The sequence below is a fragment of the Leptinotarsa decemlineata genome, unplaced genomic scaffold (genome assembly GCF_025532065.1).
Source record: "Leptinotarsa decemlineata unplaced genomic scaffold, Ldec_3_MD MMD2_tig00000882_RagTag_RagTag, whole genome shotgun sequence".
Lineage (NCBI taxonomy): Eukaryota > Metazoa > Arthropoda > Insecta > Coleoptera > Chrysomelidae > Leptinotarsa > Leptinotarsa decemlineata.
In genome coordinates, this window is record NW_027412556.1 from 5608691 (window position 1) to 5628886 (window position 20196).

A 20196-nucleotide genomic window follows, 5' to 3' on the forward strand; every position below is an offset into this window, starting at 1 on the left:
TTGAAGATGTTCATACATTGCAAATTTTTTGTCCAATCAGACGTGTTCACGCAGTCTTATTTCACACTCTATTCTATATATACCTGACTTTCTATCCCGTTTGGGTTTTGCATTAAACAGGGTTCTACCTACATTATTATTACTTGTGAAAGCTGTTGAAATTTTGTATTTAGAGAAATAATTTTAAATATTATCTGAAAGTTTACCTGAGTAATTGATGCTACTGTACTTGGCTATATTGTAGTGTTTTGTAAGTTTTACCTGATATTATCTTTTTAATTAGGGAAATTGGTATCTGATTGTTCACTGCAATTTGCTTAGTTATTTTTATTTCATCTTGGAAATTCTTTTCCGGTAAAGGGATTGCGAAAGCTCTGTGTATCATTGACCTAAACGCGGAGTCAAAGGGAATTGTACAGTCTACACAGAAAATTCAGTCTTGCATGTCCATCATTACACAAATATTTCATTTTTCTTCATGAGCAATGAACCTCTAGAGTCTAGACGTTGTGGATGTATCAGAAGCCAAGTAACAATAATCAGATCCAACATTTAAATGAGTTGATATAGTTTGAACAGATTTTCAAAAGTTAATCTGTCGGCGTCATCTCAAATTTAAGGTGAAGTAAAGCATGCATTTTGATATAGATTCATCAACAATGTAAAAATAATGTAATAATAGAATTTATTCATCAGTCAAAGATTATAAAATAAAGGCATCATACATACACATATATATAAAACTTATCAGACTAGTCAATTGAAAAATCACAGAAATTAAAATTTAATTATACAGTTTCTTAACTTCATTCCCTTAATATTTACAAAACAAATTCACCCACAGTAGGGGGTGAGAGTGAGTCTGGCAGATATATTCATGGCTTGTAATTCTGTAATAAGTAGCTTGCAAGCATAAGGCATGGTTATGGTCGATACTTGTCCAGAGCTTTTACAACTGTTGCACCATCCGCAATATCCTAATCTACCACACTTGTTGCAAACATCTACCTGACATTGATCACTGGACACCATCAATCTTTCAATAAGCATATTACTGAAAAAAAAATACCTTACACATTATTAACAGAATAACATTTAGTGTCACTATTTTTCGGGTTCGAAGGCTGTGGATTTTTGGAATTTCTTCCTGACGTTTCGCTGGCGCGATTGGCTAGCTTCTTCAGAGGTTTATACATTTTGAGTTAATATCTCCGATGAGTCATCGGTGGGCTAGCAAAACGTCAGGAAGCAATTCCAAAAATCCACGGCAGTAACAAAATTTATCATGCAAATTGAAGTCGAAAGTTTTGAGAACAAAATTATAATAAAAACTATATGAAACATTTGACTCTAATCAAAATTTCTTTTTTTATTTTTGAAGAGAAATATTAGATATGCAAATTTTTGAGTTTATATCCACATAATTGTCTATAAGACTGTTTAAAGTTCGATTTTAGAAAAATGCAAAATGTTATTTTCATCAAAAGATTTTCAATCTCTTCTCGTATCTGTTGAGTACATACAAAAAATTCAACTGTTCTTTAAATACTTGAACAGATATTTTTATGCAGTTACTCACGTCTAAAAATATGTAACAATCAGAATATTTGGGGAAAAAACTGAGGTTTCCAGTTTAAAAAATCTTTAAGTTTTCATGTAAATTCTCAAATTGTAACAATCCCTTAATTTTTTGCAATATATTATTTATTTTTGCATCCACATGACAGATTTTTTTAATTTTTTGATATTTATATTTTCCGAGTTGAACATATATTATGTGGGAAAGGGAACGAATCAGGCAGTGCACTCCGTGTAATAAAGATAAGAGATTTCGTTATGGAAAATTTGACACATTTGTCTTGAAATATTACTTACAATGGGAGCCATTCATTAACAAGTAGTTTCATACCATTCAATCATAAATTGGCTTAGTTTTCGATTTTTATCAAAATTTCAGGTAGTATCTAAGAAAAAAAATCGAGATTACCTGGCACCATAACCGATGAGACAATCTCTCTCCATTTCTCCTAATCGCAAACCACCATCTCGACTTCTTCCTTCAGTTGGTTGTCTGGTCAAAACAGCTCTAGGACCGCGTGCCCTGAAAGTTCAAATCGTTGAAACACTTTTCTTGTTGTAAAACGCAACTGTATATTTATTTTTACTAGCAATCAAAATTTGTATGTATATATTATGTTAATTCTAGCATCAATCCGTATTATTATAAACGCCACCCTATACCCATTTACCTCTTTAATATCGTCACACTTTTATTTCCTCAGTAAATGTGACAACTTGTTTATTTTGAACAGATCACCCTATATACATTGCACGTCAAAGAGTTTGAGGAAGGGAAAATTTTTGTATCATTCATGTCCACAGGTTTGAAAAATAAGTTAAGTCATTGCCATTTTTAAAACAGGTTAGATGAATGACATGAAAAACTTTGGACCCATCACCTTGCTGTTTAACTTGCGAAGGAATTTGAGATATGTATCTACAATAGAATATCTCCTAAAGTACAGTATATAATAATTCCTGAACAACATGGCTTCATCACAAAAAATCTACTATAACTAATCCAATGACATCACACAAACGATAACTTGAAACTTGTGCTTTAGAAAATAGCTTCAGGTAGACCCAGAGGACACAAATAAGATGAATACAGTGCTACCAGTGGCGCTACACAGAGGGCGCCACTATTCTTCCCGTTCATCAACGATATAGGATTAAATATAGATAGTGACGATGCTCTGAAGATTTTTCATATCATAGAGTCACCTAATGAGAATGAGATACTACAAAATGCTTTGAATAAATTAGCTCTTTGGTGTTCTCAAACAATTTTCCACTCAAGTCAAGTAACTACCTTGTGTAGCGAACATACCACTATTGAGCACAAGTATTCGATAAATGATTATTTGCTGGTAAAAACAGACAGCTGCAAAGGCTTGGGAGTAAACTTTGATACCAAACACATTCACACTTCACATAGAAAATATGTAACTGCTGGGAAAAGAATGTTAGGGCTCATATTTAAAAACTGTATAGATTTCGAAAATATGGAAAATTTCATTACACTCTTCAATTAATTTGTTAGATACTGTCTAGAATATGGCGTCTTATCTGGTCTCCTATTTATACTACACACAATCAATTGCTTGAATGGGTCCAACGACGGTTCATAAAATATGTGACCTACAAACATCAATTATTTCAATGTCTGATATTACCTGGCATGGATTTTATCCTGTACCATATGCTTGAGCTTCTGGTAGTAAACAGGTCCTGAATAAATGTATGCTTCAAGCGGATCTCCAGTTATCCCAGAGTAATACACATCTTTGCCTAAATAATTGAAACCATGATTTGCCAACTCCTCGCTGACATCACTTACTTTCGAACCACCGAAGGCAGTTCCGTAATGAAATTTGCCTGAAAACAATAATTCAGCTCAGAATCAATCTGAAAAACCAAAAATCGAATAATCAAGGAACTTCTCCGTACCTTCAAGCAATCCTGCTTTTCCTGATAAAAGTTCTATCAATTTTCCTACTGTCATCCTAGAAGGATATCCATGAGGGTTCATTATAATATCGGGACATATGCCTTGTTCATTAAACGGCATATCTTCTTGTTCCACAACTAATCCTGAAGTATTAAAATATTAAATCATTAAAATTGAGTTGTGATATAGTTTTTTAATAATGCCAAAATGAAGACGAAAATCAAACTGAATATGTGAACCTATTGAAAAATAGAACATTTGAAAAAAAAACATTTTTCTGAATGGAGAATGTTCCTCATTTAGGGTTATTACAGCAAATGCAAGTTTGAACAACATAAAGTTGAGTTTAATTCATTAGTTTTTCAATTTCACTTCGAAAAGTATTCAAATTAACGTTTCAAATGTTGGGTTTTAATGTTTAAAGGGATTTGTTTCTAATTCACATATTGGCAATAGCGCCTATATCAAGTTGAAATAATTTATACGTACCTAGATATTCTACTTTTAAAAGGGAAAATTATCTTTATTAATCAACAATTAAGGCAAAATATAAATTATAGTTCAATACCACCTCCACAAGCCGCATAAACAACAGTTGTTTTGTTATTTATTTATAAAGCGGAAGATAGGTTAGGTGCACAAAATGTCATATGTTACAGAATGTCTCGGAACTCGGACCATAAATAAATAGAACAGGGCGCCTCTGAAATATGTCATCTTTGTTTGTCTCATACAGGTAACAGATTCATTGTCCTTTATTAGCTATAACCAATGTTGCCAAATGATGAAATAGAAACGAATCCCTTTAAATGTTGAATGAATTATTTCATTCCTCTTTTTCAAGTATGTGAATAATTTTTTAAAGAAAAAGGTTGAAATGATAAGGTTAAAATGCGTTGTTTAAGAGCTCTTTTATGAGAACTACTTGATTTTCGTCAGGAGGAACATTCCCCATTGTAGGGAATAATTTTGTCTTACCTACAACACCCTTCTGGCCGTGACGAGAACTGAATTTGTCTCCAATTTCAGGACATCTTGTTTGTCGAAGTAGCACTTTCACCAAATGAGTAGAATCATTATCAATAGTGGTGACCAAAACTTTGTCTACGTAGCTTGGTTCATCTGTTCTATAAGTAGTTGGCACGTCTTTATATTCAGTTGAAGTAGTGTTAGTGCTTCCCGGTACAGTTGATAGTATCGGAGTAGATTTGTTGACCAATACCTTAAAATAAAATAAATTTTTATATATGTTTGTTTTTCCATAAAGACAATATAAAGTTGTATAGGAAACCGTCAACACAATAAAATAAAGATACTAAGAGTCAATTATAAAAATTAAATGAGACGATAATAAAATAAGTTCAGACCTAAGAATCATTAAAAAATTCTGCTAGTGTATAATAACTTTTTAACAGATATACTTTTAGTGTTTTTTGAAATTATACAGTTGCTTTAAAACCTTCAGATATTCAGGAAGGTTATTGTAATTTTCTGGACCAATGTATTTTGGCCCAGAATGAGTCACTTTTAATTTCGCAATCGGCACATGGAACCGGTTTTTGATTATCAAATCGTGGTGATGAATACTATTAGTTAATGTGGAAATCGACTTATTTTTAAACACATATACACACATTTCAAATACATAAACGGATGCAAGAGTTGAAATTTTACATTTTTCAAAATACTGTCTACAAGAATCTTTTTTGGGAAATATTTGCAATGCATGGGAGTACAAATAGATTCCAACCTGAAATGGATAGAGCATATAAATAGCGTGTGGAGTAAACTTAGTAAGACAGTTTTTGCTATCAGGAGAATTGAAAAAATAGTAAATCAAAGTGCGGCACTTGCAACTTATTCACTTTTTCATTCAGTCCTTAGGTATGGTATATCAATTGGAATAATGCATCAAAGGTACATCATCTTAATAGAATATTTGTTGTTTAAAAATCTGCAGTAAGAAGCATAATATCTGCCAATTATGATGAAAAGTGTCGACCAATATCTGTAAAACTTAAAATAATGATCCTATATTCTGGCTTCTTGTTCAAAAAAACTTGATGAATAAAGTTGCTCACAAGGATATACACCAACACGATACAAGAAATAAATTAAACCTTGTTCCTACAGCTAATAGGTTGAGAAGAAAGGACAGATAATAAAGGATTAAGCTATGAATTTCGTAACTTGCCATTTAGAAGATTAAAAAACATATTGAAGAAAATATCAACCAAACATCCTTTATATAAAATTAATCAATTTTTCGAAGTTATTCAAGAAGAAAGAGACACTTTTGTGGTCACCTCCCGAACTTTTACTCAACTTTGAATATATATATATATATATATATATATATATATATATATATATATATATATATATATATATATATATAATATGTTAGCTATGTGATTTATAATTTGTAAAGCTCATGGCTTTACATTTTAGTCAATTTTTATAAGATTGGAATTTTATCTTGTTAACTTGTATTTTTTTGTAAATCTAATTTATCCACAAGTATTTTTTTTAAAAACTATATTGACGAATCTTATCCTCTCAAACCTATTTTAGAAATTGTATTGACGTGTCTAAAAACTGTGTTTCTTCAGACTAATACAATTATTATTATTATTATTACTATTATTATCGTACAATGCGCTTTTGTGCATCGAATACATTTTGTGCAGAAGTTGACCCACCCCAGAAACAAACACCGTACCTAATTCTAGAGTCTACATGAGCAAATACTAAATAACTGAGCTTTAATCAATACTGACCTTAAATTAATAAAACGAAAACTTCAGGGAACTGAGTTCAGATGTCAGACACAAACTAGAAGAAAAAGCCTTCTCGAAACAACTACTTTCATGTAAACATTGTTTTACACGAAAGAAAAACATTTTGAAACATCTGCTTTAATATGAACATTGAATTATACAAGTAACACTTTTCTCTACTTGTATTCCAAACATTCTTTATGGAATTAAATCAGATATCACTCACAGGATTCCTCCAAAATAAAGTTATATGAAAGAGGTGAAATTTCACTTACATGGAACATTGCCATATGTGTAACAATCCTGTGAATAACATCTGAATCAATTCCATAACGAAGATTTCAAGTACAAACTGAATAGGAGAAAGTGTTTTTTTCGTATAATTCAATGTTCATATAAAAGTAGTTGTTTCAAAAGTATTTTTTCTTTCATGCAATTCAATGTTTATATGAAGGTAGTTGTTTCGAGAGGGCTTTTTCTTCCAGTTTGTGTCTGAAAGTTACTTCTTTGCATGGACTACACATCTACGTATAAAGTTTCTTCTTTTAAAATTTATTGCTTCCTTCCTTTCTTTGGAAGATTCCCACATTTTTTTGAATAAAAAGTGAAAAGTAGAATGCCGAAACCTTTCCCAAAAATACACACCCCTTTCAATTTAAACAAGATTATTTCTCTTGAAGAAAACAATCATACTAGGTGATTCGAAAAGTACTGTGACTGGCACATAGATGGAGACATAAAAACATATTCTTCAGTTAGTATTGATTTTAAAATAATGTGCCAAAGCTCATTGACTTTTGAATCTTTAACCATCGAGATATTAAATTATTCAATATTTTTGAAGCAAAGGAGAAAATGCTATTCAAAAATCAGATAGCTTGAAAAGTCCTATAAGGAACCCACTCAATCAAGAGCAATTATTTTTCATCTTTTTCCTAATTAAAACAGAGTCGCATAGGCACAAGTGATGATGCATGCTCCAGATGTAGAAACGGGCTGTTACACAGGGACACATGAAAAAAATTCACAATCATTTGTAGGAAAATGTGTGACGTTGATGAAATTACGAAGATTTCGATAGGTTGCTCACAATAGGTGAAAAACATTTGTCCTGATAATTTAGAAAGACATATGGAGGTAATCAAGATAAACAAAAATAATTTTTCAATTGAATGTAGCAATATATGAAACTTGTATCCTCCACTGAAGTCTGGTGTCAAATCAGCAGTCAGCTATTTCATTTGGGAATTTCCTTTTTGTTTATCTCAAATTTTTTCGGTGGTATTTTTATTGACATTGATCCTATCACCAGATGTCTCATACATTTTTTGCTGATGGGTCTTATCTTCTGACCTTTGCGAGCGTTCTACAGACTTTTTGTTACTGATGTTTTTATTCACCACTAAACAAATTTTTTCAGTCAATAGAAGTTTATTTTCTTATAATATGGCATATTTTATGATTAACTTCAGAAGAATGATTTCTTCCGTATCTCTGACAACAGGCAGAAGTGCCAAGTTTTGACTTTACATTTGTGATCAGTAGCCAAAAATGTGATCAAAAATGTTTTTAAACACCTTGTGCGAGCCTGAAGAGCGATGTTTTACCGATATATGGCTTCGATGAAAAAGTGATAATTAATGTGAAGTGTATTTCAAATGTAAAAGTTGTTTTATAAGAAAGACATAAAAATATCAGATGTGACTGTATAATTTTGATATTATGCCGAAAATGTTTGACCATATATGAAGTACTGTGGACTTTTCGAACGACTTTACCTGTCCTTTTTGAACCAACTCTCCTGGGGCTACAATTCCATCTTTATCAAGGCAAGCATGCTTCCATATAGGCTGATTGGTGGCTGCATCTAACATTGGGCCCTGGATTCTGTCATAAGTTTGATTAGGATATTTCTTCAAAATAGTCTTGACCGTTCTGTAAACTGAACACCGACCAAAACCCCTATCTATAGAGGCTTTGTTGACGATCAGGGCATCTTCTATGTCGTATCCACTGTAGCTCATAACAGCAACTATTGCATTTTGACCAGCAGGAAGTTTATCGTAGTTTGTCAATTCGATTGTCTTTGTTTTTACCATGGGTGCTTGAGGATAAACAAGATTGTACATTACTGTGTCCATTCTGTTCTGTTGGTTGTATCCAATAGTACCTGTAGAGAAAATGAAAATATATGTTAAAATTTTCTTCTTGTCTTTTTTTATCAAACTGGATTATAAAACACTAAACTGAATTAAATATTTCCAAGCCAAAATACTGTTTCTAAACTCGTAGAATTTTGGTAGAGAGATAGATTGATAGTCAGATAAAATTTCATTGTTCATTGAATGTGTGATGGAATGTTATAAATCAAGAAGTCAAAATCACATCAATCAAATAGTTTGACATGAGAGCAGTGGTTCCCAAACTATGGATCGCGACCCATTAGCGGGTCGCTGGAAACACTTAATACTTTTGAATTGTTTTTTCCATTTTGGATAAAGGCTAGGGGAGAGTATCCAGTTCTTTCGAACATATTTACAGGAACAAAACATTTTTGGAAGGTCCAGAGCATAGTTATGAAACAAGAAATAAAACAAATAATACAATAAACAAATAAAAAAAACAGCCGGTCAACGTAGTTACACATATCTGGCTGGGAAATGTTTCAACATGTTACCTGAGAAATATAAGGTATACATGAAAACAATGAACTCACTTCGGATGATAAAAATATCTTCAAGAAATACATTAAACAACTTGATAGGAATATTGTTCATAGCATTTTTGAGACAACTTCTAGTTAAAAGATACACCAACCATTTATTTCTTATCAAATTGAGGATAAGCCAAGAAGTCCCTTATGAATTGATAAATGTAAATTTTAAATACAGAAACTTTAAATATATTATATTTCTCCCCCGTTTTTTTTCACCGATTTCTACTGTTTTTCATAGATTTCGATTAATGATGATTAATTGACTTGTATGTGACTTGTAAAACAATTAGACAAAAATTGTGCCCATGCTCAACCTCACGGTCTTAATGGGCCATCTTGTCTGTTTATTCATAAGTTTATTACGATGTAAACACCACATATGTATTTCTGTGCATTTCTATTTTGATTGATTTCTATTTGAATAAACGTTATTATTATTTAAAAAAAAGCCTTAAAACAGCTTTGTGTGGAAAGTGATTTGCGTTTAAAGTTTTTAACCCAGATATATAATCTCTTGTAAATCGTAAGCACCAGCTCCACAAGTCACATTAATTACATAAGTCTCATTTTTTCTATTTTTGGGGTCCAATGACTAATGTTCCATTAGTCCCACTGGATGTATATCCGGATAACCTTCAATAGTTATTGGATTAGCCAGTTCAAATATCATTTCTCTCAGTCTTATGGGGGTGTGAGGGGCCTGATGCTCTTACACTGAGATGATTTAGAACCCAAGTTCTAAAATACACAAAGTGGAGAAGGCCCATTTACCGAATGTAATGTTGTTATGTTAGGTTCATGTTATATGTACGTGTATGAGTAATATTATTCTCTGTGAATACAATTAAATATTAAGAAAACTCACCCATCGCCTGTTTTCCCATGGCGCACTGATAGGTATTTCTCGGTGACTGATTGTGATGCGGGTACGGTATCAACCCAGCACATACTCCCAATAATGTGAATGTGGCTACCTCCAAATGAGTTACTTCAGGAGTGATATCCTTTTCATAACAAGCTATATAACTATCATTCTCTTCGTTTACATCCAAAAACTCAATCAAACCTAAAAATAAATATGGTTCAAATAAAACTAACCTCAAAAAACTTGAAAATGCTTACCTTCTTGCAAAAAATCTTCGAAAGCTCGCATACCTTTCTCCAATTCGGAAATATGGGTTTCAGTTACCAAGGGAATTCCATCTTCTACAATAATGTACGGCCTACATAATCTTCCGCCATCAGAATTGATATAGACAGTTCTATGTAAATCGCTCGGATAGATCGAAACGTAACTTGAAATGTGTCCCTTTCTTCGGGCCAACCTAAACACCCGAATGAGATATTTGTATTTTCTCGTTATCCCCAATATATTACCTGTAATTAAAAAAGTCACAGTAGGAATTTCGAATATTGCTTGATATTTTCCACTTATATTCTATCACATGATTATTTTACTATAAGATTCTAGTTAGAGTTTGGCAAAATTGCAATTCAATGTATGTTCAATAAATTGATATGTAAATGCACGAACAATCTAAAAGGACAAAGTGAACTGAAACCTAATATAATAAATTGAAGGTAATTTCATATACAAAAGATAGTTAAATGGGCCTTCATTTCGGCCAAAAAATATAAAACTAGAAATATAATTTGTTTCTGAAGTTATATTTTCAATTTGATGATAATAATTCTAACTGTTTGAAATTTAAACAAATCCTCAATACAATAGGGTTCTAGATCTACAAGTATCCTTTTGATGATGTTTTTTTTTAATTGATTGCTACTAGTAGAATGTCTAACAAGTACTGGTAATAGGGAGATTTTTCAGTAAGTCTCAATGTATGATATGGATAAATGAGGTCATGCCTCCTAGTGTTGTTATATTCGTGTTCTGTAGCATTTAGACTAAAAAGTTCTCTATTTTTAAACAAATACATCAAACATTCAAAAATATACAGAGCATATACAGTCATGATGTTATTATTCATAAAAACTGTTCAACAAGAGTCCTTATAATGTTTGTTATTGATTAGTCTCATTACTCTTTTTTGTATAACAAATATTCTATTTGTTTTCTTGTTGGATCCCCAAAAAATTATTCCGTATCTCATGACAGATTCAAAATTTAGAAAGTAAAGAGATAAAGCTGTTTGCTTTTCTAGATGTTTTCTGATTATTCTCAGTCCATAGGACACTTTTGTAAGCTTCGAGGAGATTTCCTCTATATGTTGTTGTGACCAGTTCAGCCATTTATCAATGTAAATACCCAAAAACTTTTGGTTTTTCCTCTGCTGTTAGATAGTTTGCAAATAGCATCACTTTAGTTTTCGACTCGTTCAATACTAACTTATTTGTTTTCAACCAGTTTTTTGTTTTCTGAAAAATGTTACAATAGTTTACCATCATCTCCGGATATGTTTCTCCCCCTGCCAGAAGACGTGTATCATCAGCATATATGGTTATAAATTGATTCTCTGCTAATTCAGATTTGCATAAATCATTCATAAATATAACGAACAACAGTGGGCCCGCTACACTTTCTTGCGGTATACCTATAGATGTTGTTGTAATATCAGATTTGAAGTTTTTTGAGTCTTTAGTGATACCGACTCTCTGTTGTCTGTTTGCTAAATATGAGTGAAACCATTTCAGAGCATTTCCTCTTATTCCATATTTCTCTAATTTGATTAACAAGATATTATGATCTAGACAGTCGTATGCTTTTGACAAGTCAAGAAACATACCCAGAGCTAGATGCCGTTTTTCCATTAGATCAATTATGTTCTGCATATATTGGAAGATTGCCGTTTGTGTTGATTTTTTTTGTAAGTAGCCATGTTTATTATCACTGAAGATATTACACTCATGAAAAAACTGTATAACTTTATTACACATTGCGGATTCAAATAATTTAGAGAAACTTGGGAGTAAGCTTATGGGTCCAAAATTTTCAATACTATTTGAATCCCTTTTTTTGTGTAATGGTTGTATAACTGAAAGCTTGAGTTGCGAAGGAAAAATGCCAAAATTCAAGGAATTGTTCATTATGTGTGTTAAAATATCTATAATTACTATTGTGAATTTTCTTATCAAACAAGGAATTTCATCTTGTCCTCTTGAATATTTGTTCTTCAAATTATTCGACATTGCAACCACATCATTTGGAGTTATTGGTTGTATACACATCGACTGAGGGTTTTCCACTATTTCACAAGTGAAATGTTCATTATTATTCTCAACTAATTTTGAGGATATTTTGCTGAAATAATTATTGAATTTATTCGATATATCTATTGGATCACCAGGTATGTCACAGCTTTGCCTCTTCACTTTGCCGGTAATTTCGTTGCAAATACTCCACATACATTTTGTTTTGTTATCAGAATTTTTTATACGCTGTTTATAATTTTCCTGTTTTGACGATATTAACAACTTATCATACTCAGTTTTTGTTTTCAAGTATTCGTATTTGATATTTCCATTCGTTTTGGATAGACATAATAATGTAGGTATCTAACCTACTTTTGCATTCCTTAATTTGAGAATTCGAGTAACAATTTTTGTTTTTACGAAAATGTATGTATTTGATTGGAAAACATTCGTTGAAAATATTAATATGGCAAAACACAAATAACAATGTGACAGAAAAATATTGTGGAAGGACACCCTGAGCCTTTAGGATTCAAAAAGAATATAACAACTCACAACTAAACAGTTTTTTTAAAGATACTTACCATTGAGAACAACTAAATAAGTTTTCGGTGAATGGATGGAAAAACTAGCTACCATATTTATTAGCTGAACTCCTGAATTTCTTGCAAGTCGAATCAAAGGTTCTTCTTCAACCTCCGTTGTGATGTGTGCCATGAGAGCAAGATTTTTCACTAATCCGCATGCCTAAAATCACATTATTTTAATTATATATTGATTCAGTTGTGATTCTACGTAGGATATTTTTATAGGGTGAAAAGAAATACGATAATGAAAAAATGGATAGCATTATTCTCTTTGAACTAGAAGAAATATAACCAAATACTTGAATGAATAATATAAATCAACAAACTTGAAACCGCCACTTACCTCTCCTTCTGGTGTATCACTGGGACATAACATACCCCACTGACTAGGTTGAAGAGACCTTGGTCCAGAAACTTTTCTTGTTTTTTCAAACTGAGACTGGACCCTCGTCATCATACCTAGGGCGGAAATATAACTAAGCCTTGATAAAACTTGTGTCACACCAAGCCTTTCCATTCTAAACCTCTTTATTGTCCAATTGCCCTAAAATGTAATAAAATTAGTAACAAAATCAAAAATCTAGGAATAGTATCCTGACACAACATCAATAGTTCATCTTACAATTTTTTGTTTCTATTTCAAACTTCTCAAAAATGTATTGGCATGCACGTCACAGAAATCTTTGTCATCAATGTAACAGAATTCTGAGTCATGCATAACACATAACTTGTTTAGTCAAGATTGTGACGTCTGAAGATGCCATAGTACAGCAAAACACGTGTCATGGTTTTGTAAACTATCAAGTGGAAATCTCACACTGAAGTGTGACAATTTATTTCACAGCTTTCGCAACTTGTGAGAGAATCATACAATCCCTTATTTGTACATATTGTCATTACATGGAAATCATTTCTAACCCTTGAGTTACAATCGTTGATGTTGAATACAAGTTTATTATTACTCCGAATACTGTTATTTTTTACTTTAAATATTGTTTCCTATTGTTCTAATTGGAATAGGTTTTTGATCAGATGTAGTTCAGTTTGTGAAAGAAGTGTGAGTTCGAAATAACATTTGAAAGAATATTTTTACTGAGTCATATTGCAGAACTTGTTTTTTTTATGGTAGATAATATAAGTTGAATAAAGGACTCCTAACTATATATTTGATCCAAATTCCAATTTACGTCTAACCAATGTATTGGTAATATTTCTTATGTGAGCCTTGAATGATAATGTATTATTATATGTAATTCCTAGCTCTTTTATTTCTATATTTGTTTCAAGAGGGATCCTATTCAGTTCATAACTGAAGAGAATAGGGTCTTTCTTGCACGTAAACGACATTACTGAACATTATTTATCAATATTGAAAAATAATGTATTCCCCCAACTCCACTCATATACCCTGTCCACATCTTTTTGTAGCGTTACGCTGTCCCTCAGTGTTTGTATTTTTTATAAATTTTTGGGTCATCAGCAAATATTAGACACTCTGAGAATTCCAGCACGTCTGGCAAATCATTTATAAAAAGAACAAAATATAAGGGACCCAAATTTGATCCCTGTGGGACTCCAGAGGTAACTTCAAACTTGCTTGAATATGAACCATGATATTTTACAAGTGAGCCACCGTTTTCCAAATATCTTGTTGTTCACTTCGACATATTGGTACCTATTTATGAGATAAGACTGGACGAGCTTAAGAGCTAGCCCCGGACACCATTTTGATTTTTATGATTTAAACATTTTGAATGTTACAGTATACTACCCATAAATTTAAAAAAGACAAAATTACACTTTATTAGTTGATTGAATGTTTATCTTATTAGACAGATGGAAGTTTATAAATGAAATTGACAGACAATGGGAATGTTCCTTCTGAAGAAAATCAAATTGTTTTCATAAAAGAGCTCTAAAACAACGCATTTTAAACTTATCATTTAAACCTTTTTCTTTAAAATATTATTTGAATACTTAAAAAAGAGGAATGAAATAATCATTCAACATTTAAAGGGATTCGTTTCTATTTCACCATTTGGCAACATCTGTTATAGCTAAAAAAGGACAATGAATCTTTTACCTGTATGAGACAAACAAAGATGACATATTTCAGAGGCGTGCTGTTCTGTTCCGAGTTATTCTGTGACATATGACATTTTGTGCACCTAACCTATCTTCCTCTATATAAATAAATAACAAAACAACTGTTGTTTATGTGGCTTGTGTTATTGAACTATAATTTATATTTTGCCTCAATTGTTGATTTATAAAGATAATTTTCCGTTTTTAAAGTAGAATATCTAGATACGTATAAATTATTTCAACTTGATATAGGCGCTATTGCCAATATGTGAATTAGAAACAAATCCCTTTAAAAATCAAAACGCAACATTTGAAACATCAATTTGAATACTTTTCGAAGTGAATTTGAAAAACTCATGAATTATTTATTTCTTGCATTTGCTGTAATAACCCAAATTGAGGAACATTTCCTATTTTGCACTATGTTAAAAAGATAGATACATTTAAAGTGAATATATCGTGAGCAGAAGAGACAAACAAATAAACTTACCGTAGATATTGCAAAAAATAAACAATTTGTTATCATATCAGCTCTCATATACTTAGTGATGTCGAACTGAGCTGTTCTATTTTTGGGTATAGTTTGCTCAGCGATTGACTTCAGTTCCCAATTGAATCTTTTGAATGCATCCTCAAACATCAAAGACATGAGCGATCCAGCTAACTCTAACCTCTTATTCCCATAATAGTCTCTGTCATCAAGCAATTTTTTATCACTTTGTGCTTCAACAACCCTTTTAACCTGCAAGGAGATTATTTTTGATCCCATCAAAGAAATAATAAATTGAATACCTACCATCAGTCCAAAATAGATAGCTTTCTGTGTAAAATTGAAAGATTGAACGGGAATGTGGGCCAGAACCGTTGTTGCAAGCAGATCCCTGACCTCATCTGAAGGAGTTTTAACTCTAGATGCACCTGTAACGAACCGTTTCGCAACAAGCTTAGTTCCCAAATATTCTAAAGCTGCTGCCTGAGTATAAATTTTCAAATTATGACATTCCTCAAGTGTGGGAACCAACTTCGTGGCATCAGATACTCCTACCAGTTCACATATTTCTTTATCACTGATTACATTCAAAGCCTTGAATACAATGGAAATTGGAATAGGCTAAAACAAAAAATAGACCTATTATCTAGGAATTCATTACCACTTCATAAAATTTGTTTCATCACATAATAAATGCCAACTTGATTGGCAAAACAATCATCAAGAAGAGTGTTATTGTTCTGGTGTTCGAGAGAAGAATTATTGAATTCATTTTATGCTAGAACTTTCAATTTTCTATCTTTGATCTCAAAAATTATAAATTTGGATTCCAAAAATTGCACCAGATAATAATGTTTGTATGTATGAAGTCTGTTCAAAAAACAAGGTGAAATTTAATTTTTCTCAAAAAATATTTATTCATCAATTTCTATTTTGTCCCCTTCAAAATACTCCTCAGATATAACACTTGTGCCAGTGTTCCTTACAATCGTCGAACAGTTCTGATATGCACTTTTTGGTATGTTTTCTTTGTATTGCTTCTCGCAAGCGGCGCATAACTTCAATATAATACTCATCAATATAATCTGGGAGGACGCTTAAGGTGCAGATTGAGGACGAGTTCTCTGATGACTTTGACATTACAATTGGCACTCCCCAAGGTGGTGTCTTAGGCCCCTTGCTATTTTTGCTTTATGTGAATGATTTACTCACTCACATTAAGCATGGACAAACCTTTATCTATGCGGATGATACCACAGTTATTGTTGTGGCTGACACCGCTACTGAATTCCAAAAGAAAATTAAATTGGTTACAGAGGAACTTTCGCACTGGTCTGAGGTGAATCATCTAATTAACAATACAGAAAAAATGGTGTTCATAGAGTTTACAAGTCCCTTCAGGCGAACACACAATCTTACAATAAATATTGATGATATTGAAATAAACACATCAGAGTTAGCACGATACTTAGGTATGGAACTAGACTACAAGTTCTCATTTAACAACCAAAAAGATTCTATTTGCAAAAAACTAAATAAACTATATTATGCTTTCTATACACTCAAGTCAAATTTTCATAGACCTTACTTGATCAATTTATATTATGCACTGGTATCTAGCACGATCAGCTGCATCATCATAGTATGGGGAAGGTCCACAGAAACATCCAGAGTCTTTGGAATACAAAAAAGTTCATCAGAATGATATATGATTTAGACTACAGAGAATCGTGTAGGAACACCTTCACAAATAACAATGTTTTAACATTCACATCTATTTATTTGTATAAATTACTGACGTATACCTTTTTGAATAAAGGAAAACTAAACAAAAACAGTGAATACCACAGATACAATACGAGAAAGAAAAATGACTTTCACTTACAACCCATACTCAGATCACATCACAAAAAATCACCTCTGTATGCAGGGGCATATTTATTCAACTTATTGCCTGAAAGCATGAAATCGGAAACAAAAATTAAAACTTTTAAACATACACTGAAAAAGTTCTTAATCCAAGGAGCATTTTATACTTTAGACGATTTTATTCAAAAGTGTGGCTGATTCATTTTCATCTATGTAGTATGCATTATATGTACTATTTTTAATATGTATCCATCCAATATGTTTTAACTTTTGTGTGAAATTGACTATTGTTAATGTGTTTGTACTTGTTGTTTGTTTTTCATTTTTTTTGACATATCTCATGTTGTAAGAACAACCTAAAGAGACAAATATATTATCTATCTATCTATCTATCTATCTAGCACAACCATGTAGCAAGAACATCTGATACACAACACAACAACACATTCACCTTATTTTTTAAACAGTCCATTTATGTCTCAAGTGTCTCCTGAAGTAGTGTTTTTGCACTCACTTTCACAAAATGTACAGAAAAGTCAATGTTTTATCTCAAATATAATATTTTTAACACAAAACAAAATGTTAAAAATACACCAATCAGGTGTTGTATCAGTTCATGGGCATCATTAAAATTATAAAGTTACTGAATGATTTGTAATAAAACAACATAATTATTGACATTGTTTCAGATTCGTTTAAAAAAATTATTAGAGAATCGGATCAGGAAATATTATCTTGCTAGTGGTTAAAACAAGAAAACGATTCGAAACCTGTGATGACCGACTCATAGAAATAGAGAAATCATACATCCCTTTACTGACGAAAAGCTAAATACTCTTAGTAAAATTACCCCTTACAACACTTTCATATGAATAACCAAAAAAATGTTCTTATCAATGTATCTAGAAGATTACTTACATCTGTAAATGTATTGTGTTTCATGTAATATTTATTTCCTTTGACGAAAATGATAGTTCTCGACTTTTTTTCGTGAGTAGAACTGACAACTTGGCACTGTACTCCGTATTTGCCCTCCTCGACAATCATTTTGTTTTTAGCAAGTTGTTCTTGAATCAGAATAACCCTTTCTTGTCCTTTGACCACGAAATACCCTCCCGGATCTAAAGGACACTCATTCATTTTTGCAAGTTCAAATTCCGATTTATTTCTCAATACACAATTCGAAGATCGGAGCATTATAGGCATCCTGGAAGAGAAACATTCATTTTCATTTCAAACAAAACTAATGAGGAATGAAAAATATTCATATTTTAGTGGGTGAATCATCATCACCATGATTTGTTAATCAATCAACTGATACATAATTCATTTTCGAAAGAACAAAATTCAAACTGAGAAAGTGATTTTAATCATTTCTTTCTTTAGACTTTTGGTAATTAGACTGGTCAAATTCATAATAAAACTGTCAATTCACACTAATAATGGTAGTAGTAGCAATTTCAGTAAGTATATATATTTTTGATACCTACAAATATTATACTTACCTCCCTATCAAAAGTCCAGTTTTTGTAATTCTTTGTTTGTCCTTTGTATATTCAACATCAACCGATATTGGAGCTGAATAAGTCATATCTCTCAAACGACATTCGTGCGGTGTAGTTGGTTTACTAATGTTAAAAACTTCGTCAACAACATCAGGTGTTCCAACATGAACCTTTAAGTATCTGAAATTCGATATGGAATCAGCTAATCAGAAGTTGCAACAATCAATATCAATCCAATTAATACAATTGAATTCACTCAGCCATATGTATGCAAATTTTGAAGCTATTGAATGCAATTTTGCATAGCTTTGAAATTATATAAGAGTATCTTTTGTCGGGTTGGCAGGCCATTGAAGTATGGAATTTCTTCCTGTTGTTTCATTAGAAAAGATGGCTTCCATCTCCGATGTTAAAAGTTGTCGTTAGAGATGGAAACTTCTCTGAAGGAGATGGTTACGTAGGCTAGCGAAACATTGGAAATAAATTGCATATTTCTATGGCCCTAAAAACTTCCAAAAGTTACCAAAATAGTAGACTATTATAACAAAAGTCTAATAACTTATATTCTATGAGAGTGCTTTGGTTCGATTAAACATATTTACCACTAGTCAACCTACTTGAGGTAGAAGAGAGGATCTGCATCACAGGTAACCTTGTCATTAGCCTCCACAATTTTATTGATATCCACATTTATGAAATAATTGAAAGATTCAATGTGTTGTTTCACTAAACCTTTTATTTTGAGAAAAGCAGGTACCAATTTCCATTTTTCCTGGAATAAAAAATATTTAATTTCGATTAGTTTCACCAATATGATATAAGGGAATTGAAACATCTAAAGCACAGTAATATAGCTGCACAAATTTAAAAACATTAGACTAGAAACTCACGAGCTGGATTGTTTGTTTAATGTGAAAGGAATAAAATAAAATTTCTGTATTTTACTTGTGATATCCCTGTGGGTTTTGAAGACTTCAGTCATTTCATTATCAGGAAAATATTTTTTTCAACATGAAATGTTAACACGCAAGAAATCATTGTGAGATCCATATTATATAGGATTAAAAAGAAAAAACCTTATCAATTCTTCGAAAATTAAATCAGATTATTTTGAAAGTAACAACCATGTTGTCTGTGTACACTGGATTGTTTGGATTCTTTGAATGATGTAAACTGTCGAAGGTAGGATAAAAAGCCAACAAAAATAAACAAAGCTGTCGTTAACCACATTTGTGCTCATTTTTCATTGCATAAAATTTGTATAAAAAGAACACAAGGCACGTGTTAACATTGTCTATGAAAACATTTTTTTTATAGTTGGATGTTTCTTTCTAGCATATTTACTTCAATTTCCTTAATAGGTTTCCGGTATATCTTTGGATCTCCAAACAGATCCGCTGCATGTTTATCAGGCATTTTTGAAACAACAAAAATAACATTAACCAAGAAATTGCTACTTTTCAACTTCTTGCAATAAAATAAAATTTTAAATAGAATGAG

The 20196-nt window shown here is 31.8% G+C and overlaps 1 protein-coding gene across 2 annotated transcripts; it reads right to left on the reverse strand.

The window, feature by feature from the left end:
- Nucleotides 1-668: 668 nt before the first annotated feature.
- Nucleotides 669-20196, reverse strand: RpIII128 (RNA polymerase III subunit RpIII128). Of its 2 annotated transcripts, none has more exons than XM_074174899.1 (16): nt 20041-20196; nt 19314-19468; nt 18697-18876; nt 18110-18398; nt 15629-15943; nt 15323-15574; nt 13091-13291; nt 12745-12907; nt 10130-10384; nt 9873-10073; nt 8070-8461; nt 4490-4733; nt 3511-3654; nt 3237-3438; nt 1988-2101; nt 669-1054 (listed from the first exon to the last, which is right to left on the reverse strand). In XM_074174899.1, exons 1-16 carry the CDS (start codon nt 20110-20112, stop codon nt 835-837), a joined length of 3399 nt encoding a protein of 1132 aa, XP_074031000.1. In that variant the 5' UTR covers nt 20113-20196; the 3' UTR covers nt 669-834. The 2 variants fall into 2 exon arrangements, with proteins under 2 accessions (XP_074031000.1, XP_074031001.1); XM_074174900.1 differs by lacking the exon at nt 20041-20196 and adding an exon at nt 19587-19904.

What these genes read in the sequence shown, in the direction of transcription:
- RpIII128 (XM_074174899.1), bottom strand. Translation starts at nt 20,112, where the DNA reads ATGCCTGATAAACATGCAGCGGATCTGTTTGGAGATCCAAAGATATAC. An exon ending in TATTTTTTGCAATATCTACG is followed by an intron (nt 13,292 to 15,322) that starts GTAAGTTTATTT and finishes ATTACATTTTAG; the next exon opens with GGCAATTGGACAATAAAGAG. An exon ending in CAGGATAAAATCCATGCCAG is followed by an intron (nt 2,102 to 3,236) that starts GTAATATCAGAC and finishes TTGAACTTTCAG; the next exon opens with GGCACGCGGTCCTAGAGCTG.